The sequence below is a fragment of the Cariama cristata genome, unplaced genomic scaffold (genome assembly GCF_000690535.1).
Source record: "Cariama cristata isolate BGI_N322 unplaced genomic scaffold, ASM69053v1 scaffold19159, whole genome shotgun sequence".
In the NCBI taxonomy this organism is placed as follows: Eukaryota; Metazoa; Chordata; class Aves; order Cariamiformes; family Cariamidae; genus Cariama; species Cariama cristata.
In genome coordinates this window covers 2,470-12,567 of record NW_009637643.1, presented here as the reverse complement: position 1 = coordinate 12,567, position 10,098 = coordinate 2,470, and the positions used below count along the sequence as shown (strand labels likewise).

General features: G+C 55.1%; 1 protein-coding gene across 1 annotated transcript in view; it reads left to right on the top strand.

The window, feature by feature from the left end:
* The window catches only part of LOC104167992 (zinc finger SWIM domain-containing protein 5-like), a gene marked incomplete at its 5' end in the record, with an annotated part of 19,929 nt that overhangs the window by 8,145 nt on the left and 1,686 nt on the right, over nucleotides 1-10,098 (top strand). Inside the window, 7 exon segments of the mRNA XM_009708421.1 lie at nucleotides 706-888; nucleotides 3,255-3,398; nucleotides 4,375-4,512; nucleotides 5,033-5,293; nucleotides 5,723-5,858; nucleotides 7,620-7,777; nucleotides 10,011-10,096. Coding sequence (XP_009706723.1) covers nucleotides 706-888; nucleotides 3,255-3,398; nucleotides 4,375-4,512; nucleotides 5,033-5,293; nucleotides 5,723-5,858; nucleotides 7,620-7,777; nucleotides 10,011-10,096 — 1,106 coding nt within the window.

Here is a 10,098-nt window from a genome sequence, read left to right as displayed (position 1 = left end):
GGTTCTGAAAAGGAGCGCAGATATCTACTGCAGAGCAGTGGTGGGGTTTCAGATGGTGCCATCTCGTCCTTTCCAGCCCTCTCACACAGCCCGCAGAGGTTGCTGGAAGGCGATGGTTGCCCCCATCGCCCCGAGGCAGATGAGACACGCTCACGGTTCCCTGCCCTGCTTCAGGTGCTGCTGATCTAAGCAGCTCTGGTTCAGTGAAGCCGGGGCTTTGCGTTGGAGCAGAAGAGGAGAGCTCGTGGTGCTTGCGGCGTGGTAACGCCGGAGAAACCCGGTCCTGACCTCTGGCAACTGCCCTCACGCTGAGTGTCACAGGGTGGGAATGCACTGCCACATTTCACAGCGTCAGCCTCCTATGTGACAGTGGATTAGTGTCAGAAAGCAAACGGATGGGCAGTCCCTGCCTCCTTTCTTCCCTCTCTGGCCAAGGCAGCTATTCTAGCAAGTTACTTAGCAATGCCATCTAAGGAGACGGTGGTCCATATCAGAGATGGAATGGGCAGCAGAGGTATCTAAAGGCAACCTGCCGCAGCGCGGGAGCCGGAGCCCCTGAGCTCAGCTCGGAAATGGCTGGGCTGGGGCCAGCTGGGGCTTCACTCTCCTTGTAAAGACATTGCTCTGCCCAGGGAGGTCATGTCTGGGGGCAGGAACAGGCTGCCTCTGCCCCACCAAGGCACTGATGGTTTTTTTTCTTTGCAGACTCGCTGGCCAGGCCCAGACGAACCGTGTTCACCCGTGCGATCGAGGGCTGTGACCTCCACTGGCAGGACAGCCACCTGCAGCGCATCATTAGCAGTGACTTCTACATATCTCCCTCCTACCAGCGGGAGGGCGAGAGCCTCCTCTTCAACTCCCAGGGGCAGCCACTGTGGCTAAGGGAGCATCCATTGCCTTGCCTGGGTGGGTAGCCTTGCTAGCGGAGAAGAGCCACCTGAGGCATCAGAGAAGCTTTGCTGCCCTGGGTCCTTGCAAGCTTCTGCATCCTAAATTAAAATTGCCTCTCTGGCCCTTAGCCTGAGGAGTAGGGCGAGCTGAAGAACTTGATGCCCTCTCACACCTCAGCCACAGTCCTTGTAGCAAACCCCACATCTTTACAGTCTGGGTTCCCCTTGGGCAGCTTGGATGGGCCTCGTCCTGTCCTCTTTCATCCTGCCAGTGTTTAGCTGTCCCCAGTGTAAGTTCTCACTGTTCCCAGTACAGGGGGACCGGACACTTGAAGTCCCTTGAAAGTTGGCTGGGGAGCACAGCTATATCCTCTGGATATTTTTCTTCTCTCCTCTCACCCTTTCTTTAGTCTTCTTTTAAAGGCAATTAGCAGACAGTACAATTAAGCTTTGTATGAGCTTAAGGCATACTGGACCAGTCAAGCCCTGTACCCTCCTGTGTTGTAGACCTTTAGTCCATGTACCTCAAGCCACCCAACTTCTCTACTGCAAAGTCGTGACCCAGGGCAGATCTGCAGACCCTTGACAGTAACATGTCTGGGATGAGAATGAGTGAGATGAAGGGCTTGGGGGGGTGTCTGGTGTAGCTGTCAGCCCTCAGACTGACCCCAACAAGGGAGATGCAAGCCCCCCACACCTCCAGGCATGGAGGATGCCTCATCCCTACGCCACAAGAGGTGAATGCATGGACACGAAACAGGTCAAAACCCACCACTGCACTGTCATCTACTCCAGGAGCCGGGGTCTGCCGTCACCCGGCCAAATGGGAAGAGAATACTTAAAAGTCATCCAGAGATGTGGTTTCTGGAGCAGCAGACACTAAGTTGCCGGTGTCTGGCAGGAGATAAGTTAAAAAGGGCCTATGTGAAGGCTGCTGGTACACTTTTGTTAGCTTAGCTGGAGCAGGAGAGGACATTTCTACTGTGGGCAGAGTTTTGTGTAGCTGCAGGCAGCAGTTCTGCTCCCCGCGCAGCCATAGGCAGTGGTGGTGGGTTGGTGCTTCCAGGGGCTCCATCAAGCAGGGATGTGGTGGCCACGGCTTGCCTGTCCCTAGCGTAATCTGGGTTCTGGGGAGCCCTTTCGCCCAGCTGGTTGGTGCATGTTATTCTTCTGATGTATTTGCTGTGATTTTTGGATTTTGCGCTTTTGCTTTCTTAGCACCCCTTCAGGGACACAGAGAGGAGTGTTATTTGTCAGCAACTTCCAGTGATGAATTCAGCGAGAAGCTGAATATTTCATCCATTTAGCAAATGAATAGAAGGAGCGACAAGAAGCTCTTTTACAGATGTGTTTGTTCTGAAACCTCTTCCTCGTGTATTCCTTGTGGGTGACCTTCGGGATGTGGAAACCCCATTTGTGGAGGTGGTTGTCTGCATTTCCAAAGCTTTCTGAGCTCTTCCAGGAATAGAAATTATCCCTCTACTGTAATTTTAGATCTTCTGTTTGCTTCCCGCCTGCCCCCCGCCTCGCCTTGGTAGGACACTTTGCGAGAAAATGGGGTTTTCGCTGCTTGTTATGCAGCATGTCATGTCATCTGCTCCTGCTAATTTCTCACTCAGTCATAATCCTCTCCACAGTTGTTTGTGATTTCAGGTGAGCAATGAGCAGCAGGAGCAGATGAATTCCTAAGCAACTGTGAGTTGGCGGGGGGGGGTGGGTGGGTGTTGTGCAACTGTTCCTAATAATAAAACACCAGGTAGGAGAGCTGCAGAAGAAATGGGGTGTCTGCAGAAGTCGCTCCACGGAGGCATTAAGGAAGCAGTTCAAAACATCACCCCAAATCTGCCAGTGCCCCCAGGGCAGTGCTGGATGCTCAGCCTCACCCCATGTATCCTCACCTGTGCCACGAGAGCAGGGAGAGGTGGACGAGACGCCAAGAAGTGTTTGGGTGCACAGCAAAGACAGAAATAGCCATAAGCCATGCAGATTTTAGGAGAAGTGAGCGGCAGTGTTGTAACAGCCCGTGTTTGGAGCCGTCATATTGCAGCAATGGCATGTTGGAAATGCTTCCATTAGATAAGGTTTGTGGAGGTGGGCATTTAGGTACTGACGTGGCTGCTGTGGGTTGAACGTGGTAGGAGTCCCGTTAGTATTCCTGGTAGGCATCCTTGCCAGGAACAGAGAGAAAGGGATGAATACAAGACAGGGAGCAGGAATTTAGCTGGGGTGTGGAGAAGATCAGTAGAAGGAAATGCCCTGAAGCATGATGCTGTCAGGTTCTCTCCCCCCATCAGTACCATCCTGTGAATTTCTGTGCTCCTCTGGCTCAGCCATGTCCCCATGTTTGTCCTTGCCTTGCAGAACACGTCCCAACAGCCTGCGCTCGGGTGGATGCCCTGCGCTCCCACGGCTACCCCAGAGAAGCTCTCCGACTTACTGTTGCCATAATCAACACCCTGCGACTGCAGCAGCAAAGGCAGCTGGAAATATATAAGCATCAGAAGAAAGGTATGATTAGAGCTATGGGAGATGTGTCTCACGAAGTCGAGCTGGAGTGTCCTAGCTGGTTGAGAAAGTCTTTTCCACCTCAGAGAGTAGTGCTGCCCCATCCAGAGCAGCAGATGTTGACGGTGGGCAGCGCTGTATGGGATTACTCACACCCTAGATAGACAAAGTGATGCATCTGATTGCTTGAGCCAAACAGTGTTGGTAGCCACGTGCTAAGGACAGAGGTGCCCACCTGCTGTCTTCAGGCTACTGGAGTAGGGATGGTCTTGTTCCCACTGTTGCCTTGTCTGGTTGTCTGTAAGGATTGCACAGGCAAGTGATGCCTGCATTAAAGAGGAGCTGCTTGTCTGCAGAGCTGTGGTAACTGGCTGCGTGTGCTACCTCCACCTTGCATTCGCTGAGTAAACTGTACCAGGAGGGAAAGCTAGTGTTCCTTCTTTTGCCATTGCAGTTGGCTGGCAGCCGGGGCCCGTTACTGCCATGCTGCTGGTGGTCATTGACTCCTGGACCTTACTAGCTCAGCCAGCTTGAGATCATCAAAAGATGGTTCTTTTAAGACTTACTGGGAATCTTGGTCATCTCGAGAGAGATTTCTGCTTGTGTTTCCAAAACATTTGGGCTACCATTGCAAATGAGTCCATAAGCTGCAGGTCTGACTTTATAGACCCCATGTTGGGACTCTGCACTCCCTCATGTCCTGGAACAGGGAATGAGCTGCTGCATCTTATGTGGCCTTAGTGGCACCTTTTTTTTTTTGTTGGGGGCCTGCCCCCGCTGATGTCTGTGGCAGCGTGCATGGTGGCTCCTCTGAGCTGCTCCTTGCCCTCGTGAACTACCATGCCAGAGTTGGCCCTGGAGGTCCACATGTCCCAGGCTGTGGGGTAAGAAAAGGCCTCTGGTCTCAGAGACCCCTCTGGGCGCAGAACCTGCCTTTAAATTCCTCACTTTTACTGTCTTTTGGTTCCATTTTTTGCAGAGCTGCTGCAGAGAGGAGCAACAACCATCACCAACTTGGAGGGCTGGGTAGGCCACCCTCTGAACCCCATCGGCTGCCTCTTTCTCACCTTGACTGAAGCTTGTAGATTAGAAGAGGAAAATTGCCTTGAAATTTCAGGTACCGAGTGCTCCTCTTGGCTCCCTTCCCGATGGCTGCGGCTGAACCAAGCCCGGGGGGGCAGACTCTGGGTGCAGGTCTGGGGCTCAGGACTCCTGGGCTCTGAACCTCCCCTCTCTCCACCTTTGCAGGAGCAGCCAGGGCAGAGCTGCGGTACAAAGAGGGGGAGTTAGTGGCCCGGAGTTTTCCCAGCCTTGGGGTTTGCAGCCAGAGCAGAGCAGGAGAGCAGCTTAGCAAAGCTGGGCTGAGGCCTGCTGGCCCATGAGAAGGCGCTGGTGCCAGCTGTGTCCCCTGCTGCACATGTCTCAGGTCTCCTGCATCTCCTAGTGAGAGCAGGAAGGAGGGTGAAGCCCACATCTCCCGCAGGGAGCTTTTATCCATCATCTCTGGGTGACCAAAGGCAGGCAGCAAAGGAAGTGTGGGTCTTGCTTCTGAAGTTGAGAGGTTTTTCTCTCTGTTGTGGTTCTGCCACCTAGGAAGGCTCTTCTAACCCTGGTGCATCTCTTCCTCCTTCTTCCAGATGCCGGGGACTCCAAACCCCCAGTGTATCAACATGTGCCCGTCATGACCGGCAGCCAAGACAGTGGCGAGTCCTACCTGTCCCTGGCCTTAGAGGTGGCCCTGATGGGGATGGGTCAGCAGAGAGTGATGCCTGAAGGTCTCTATGCCCAGGACAAGGTGTGCCGCAACGAGGAGCAGATTATTGCCCGGCTGCAGGACCTGGAGCTGGACCCGGTGCTGGTGCAGACCCTGCGGAAGCAGTGCATCTTGCTGCTGGAAGGTGGGGGCTTGGTCCACAGAGCTGGCTTCTGTGTCTTAGCTGAGTGTTGGTAACATCTCCGGAGTGCCCTTTCCAAGGTTTATGCCTTGCTGACCCCGTCCTGGCTTCTTCCTCTGTGGGTGTGGTGCTGAGTCTGTAGGATGGCTGCTCTGCCCCATCATCTGGCAAAGCAAGGGTTTGCTGACATCCTTGGAGCGAGACCACCTCAGAGGCGTTACGGAGAAGGGTGCTAAGCACGTCACCTCAGTTTCTGAGGGATTTTGACCTGAAAGTGTTTTTAGAAAAGCAGAGCAGCCCTTTGCCCTGGATCCAACTTGAGTAACACACCAGGGAGCTGCTGAGCAAATCCTTAAAGCTTTGAGGTGGTGCAAACCCCAGCCACAGATCCTGCTGTGCTAATTATGGCTGGTGGGCTCTGCTTCTGCCTAGGTGGTCCCTTCAGCGGCTTGGGAGAAGTCATCCACCGTGAGAGTGTCCCCATGCACACCTTTGCCAAATACCTGTTCTCTGCCCTGCTGCCCCACGATGCAGACCTGGCGTACAAGCTGGCTTTGCGGGCCATGAGGTTGGTGCATGTTTTATTCCATCTCTGACCCCCTTTTGCCCCTCTCCTATGCTCTGCCGGGAAGCCGGGATGCTTTGCATCCCTAGAGCAGGGATGGGAGTGGAGGCAGGCTTGGAGCTTGCAATCCCTGGGATCTTGTGCAGTGTGTAGGGCCACCCAGGCACAGCAGCAGTGCAAAGAGACTCCTGCTCTCCATTTGGGTGATTCCTGGTTTACAATCTCCGTCCATGGGGATTTGCATGGGTCCGATAACGTCTGCCGATCCAGCCCTCTGCCCAGCCCCTTGCCCCAGGCTGGACCGCTACCTGCCTGTCCTGGTGATGGGTATCCTCCGCCAGAGCAGATCCCAGACACACACGGTGCTGTCTTCTGCCTTCTGTCTGCCAGGCCTCAGGCATCCTGCAGCCCTCCCTGCCTGCAGGAAGGGCTGTTATCCCGGCACAGATGGGGAGATGATTTGCCCCAGGCTCCAGGATGTTGCAGAGCCAGGTGGAGGGCACAGTCACACTCTGTTCTCCATTAAAGCCCGGCTCCATCTCTGGGACTGGGGACATGGCTGATGCCAAGCGCTGCCCCATTTCCCTCCCCGGTGCGTGACACACCTCAGACATCAGCCTTTGTACTGCAGTTTTTTGGCATGGGCTGGGTGGGTCTTGAAAAGGCTGGAATTTCCCAAACGTGTCAATGCTTGAAGAACAATCAACCCAGAGCATCCCAGTGCCCTCTCCCACTGACATCATTAAAAGTTACAGCCCAGAGCGTCATCTTTCTTGCAGTATTTCCTCAGTGAAATGGGCCATCTCTCCCCAACACTGGGGGAAATTTTGAAAGCCCCCTGTCCTGGGAAGAACTGCTCAGGAGGACAATTAGACCTAACGAGCAGCCAAGGGCCTCTGCAGCGTGTGGGGACACCATGCCCCACCAGACCCAAGACCTCCAGCCATCGAACAGGAGCAGGACTGAGTGCCCTAGGGGTGCGTGTAGCTCCCTTGCCATCTGTTAGTGCCCGTCCCCTGCTCCCAGCTGGGACTCCCTATGTCTGGGTGTCTCTGACCTGGGCTGGGAAGGCTGGGCTTCTGCTGCCCCATGGGTACCCCAAGCCTGTGAGCAAGGAGAGCGGAGACAGTTGGATGCTCTCCGTGTTCAGAGGGACAGTTTCCCTCCTGCACGCTTTCCCTGGCCATCAAGTTAGTGACACCAGCACCAACTTGCGGGTTTAAGAGCCAACATGGTTTTGTCACCGTGGCTGGCGACATGAGACTCCTGCTCCCCTTCTTTAGGCTTCTTTCTCCCCTGGGTTTTCCAGGCTTTTGGATATCCCCGCAGAAGCAGGTAACCTAACCAGGCTGCAGAGGCCCTGGGGAAATGTGCCGCTGCTTCTGATCATAACCGGGCATTTTAAGAAGAACCAGATGATAAAGCCAAGAGTTCTGCCGGGTGCTCTGACATGAAACGAGTGGGGAGGGAGGAGGGATTTTGCCTTTTTTTTTTTCCCCTGAGGTTTGTGCTTTTCCTTACAAGTTTATAAATCACTTCACGGATCATTCTCCTCCTTTCAAGTCAGTCTGAGATTGATCCCCATGCCCATGTGTTGAGCACGCAGCCTCAGGAGCCCCCACACATGCACAGCAGCAGGATGCTTTCAAAGGCATCAGCTGCCTGCAGGCAGCCCCTGCCTCTTCTCGCCAGCACCCTGGGGAGAAGGGGCGAAGCTGGGGCTGGGCTGGGGTCTGATGTTGCCTCCTCTTGTTTGCCCTTCAGGTTGCCCGTCCTGGAGACCACGGCACCGTCCGGCGATGTGACTCACCCCCACCACCTGGTCTCTGTGGTCCCCAGCAGATACCCACGCTGGTTCACGCTGGGGCACCTGGAGTCACAGCAGTGCGAGCTGGCCTCCACCATGCTCACGGCAGCCAAAGGTTGGTGGGGGGGCGGCTCTGGGACAGGGGTGATGGGACGATGCTTCACAAGAGCATCAAAGGGATTTTCCTTGAGAAAGGAGGGTCTGCACTGGCAGAGATCAGCTGGGTGCCCCACTGGCAGCCTGCTGTGGGCAGGGCACAGTGAGCTGGCCTCGGAGCAGCCCACCAGAGTCTGGGATCTCTGGGGCTCTTGTCCCAAAGGACTCCAGGGCTCATGGTCCAGCGGGGTGGGACAGGAGGCTCCCAGGAAGTGCAGGCAACCCTGCAAGGGATGCCAACCACAGTGCTGCAGATCCTGGGTAGTGCCCCTGGGTGATGCTGGACCATGCCTTCCCTGCAGCATGGTCAGTTGCCAGGTCAGCTAGCCCTGCAGACGTGTCGGGGGTTCATGCCATGGTTTAGTTTGTAGCCGCTTATCCTTTTACCTCTGCTTTGTCTCTTTCTGCCCTGTGGTAATAATCTTGCACAGGCTGTAGGAGGGAGAAGACCTCCCTGTGCACCAAACCACATGTGGCTTGTGGCAGAGCTGGAGATGGGGACAGCTGTGCTGGGTGGGACACCTTGGTCCCAGCCACAGGGGGCTCGTTAAACACCTCCTCATGGGTCTTCTGGGCCTCTTCAGTTCCTGCCCAAGCACAATGATGAAGGCGAGCACAGGCTTTTCAGTAAACATCCCTCTGTCCAGAAACCAACCCCACTAGGATGGCAGGCACCTTGTGCCCCGTGAAGGTTGGCGAGCCGAGTGGTTACCACTGCCCACTGCTGTCCCGCACGGTCTGCAGAAGCCTCCAGCCCTGGTGCTGCCGGCCTGATGGGGAAGGGGCTGCTTCCCCGGTGACGTGGAATATGAATGAGCTGTCAGAAAGCTCCAACTCTTCTCCTCTCCTCTCTCTTCCTCTCCTCTCCTCTCTCTTCCTCTTGGCTGCTTTTCCAGGGCTGATGGTGTCCTGCCCCTGCCTTGCAGTGTGCTGATGGAGAGCTGGTACCTGGCTTATCCTTTAGATTCTTCTCCCTTCCAGCACCTAATGGGGATGAAGTTTTTATGCCGGGAGTGTAGGGCTGTTGGATTGCATTTGTTTTTCCCACCATCCCCTTCCCCAGGTGTTCCCCGCCACATCATGTCCTGATGCGATCCTACATCCTCACAGCCTCTCTCACCCACGCCCCCGTGAGCCATTTTAGGGAGGCTTGGATTTTGGTGGTGGTGCAAGCAGCTGCTGTGGGTGGCAGGCGATATTTTTAGCTATTAGTCACCCAAGATGTCTGTGTGCCCAAGTGCAGCGCTAGGTTTTTCACAGGGCTGTGCGTTATTTGGTTTTCTTTGTCTGAGGTTTGTCTGCTCAGTTTATGACTACAGGAGTAGAAACATGAACCTGGAACAAACCAGAGGGACCTGATGTGGCATGTTGGCATCTCTGGTCTGCATCCCACACCGAAGGTCCCTCTTCTCACCCTCTGTCCCACAGGGGCTGACAGGAGGATTTCCCAAGCCAGATGCAGGATCATGATATTAATATGCCTTGATTGGTTCTTCTTCCAAGATCCTGCTCCATCTCCCAATGCCATCACATATCCTTCTAGCACCCCTGGCCTCCTGTGGCAGGAGACCCACACCATCACTGGGTGTTGTGCCAGGAACCCCCTTCTTTGGGGGTATCTCAGCCTGTCTCAGTCGTGAGAGCTGCGTGCCTGACCTGGGACATCCAGGACCAAGCCGCAGTGAGTGTGAGTGGCCCTGGCCCAGCCTTTGCTAGCTTTGCAGAGGGAAGGGACTCACTGGGCAAGACAGTATGTGTGCAGCAAACAGCTTTTCTTCTTCTTTTTGGTGTTCCTAAATGAAGACTGACCTTTCTGCAGCCATTCAGCACTGGGCATCTCCCCAAGCCCCTCCTTTATTGGGAAGAGTCTGCTTTACAGCTGTCAATCTTGAGCCCAGGGTGCCTGGAGGTGTCTGCTAATGCTCTAGGATGTGTCTGGGATCACTCAGGGTTGTTTGTCCTCTCTGTCAGAGGATGATCTTGAGCGAGGATGGGTGCTAGAGGATGTGTCACCTCCTGGGGAGGACGCCCAGGTTTGCTGTTGGACTGCAGGGCCTGATGCAGCATCCCATGTGTGTGTCAGAGGGGCTGACCGTGCCGAAGGGGCTGATCACCACCCGGTGCAGGCAGATGGGGCTCAAGGGCAAGGTGGGGGGAGGCTGAGCCCTCTGACCATTCTTGCCTGCACCCAGGGGACATGCTGCGCCTACGCACGGTGCTGGAGGCCATCCAAAAGAACATCCACTCCTCCTCCTTGATCTTCAAGCTGGCCCAGGACGC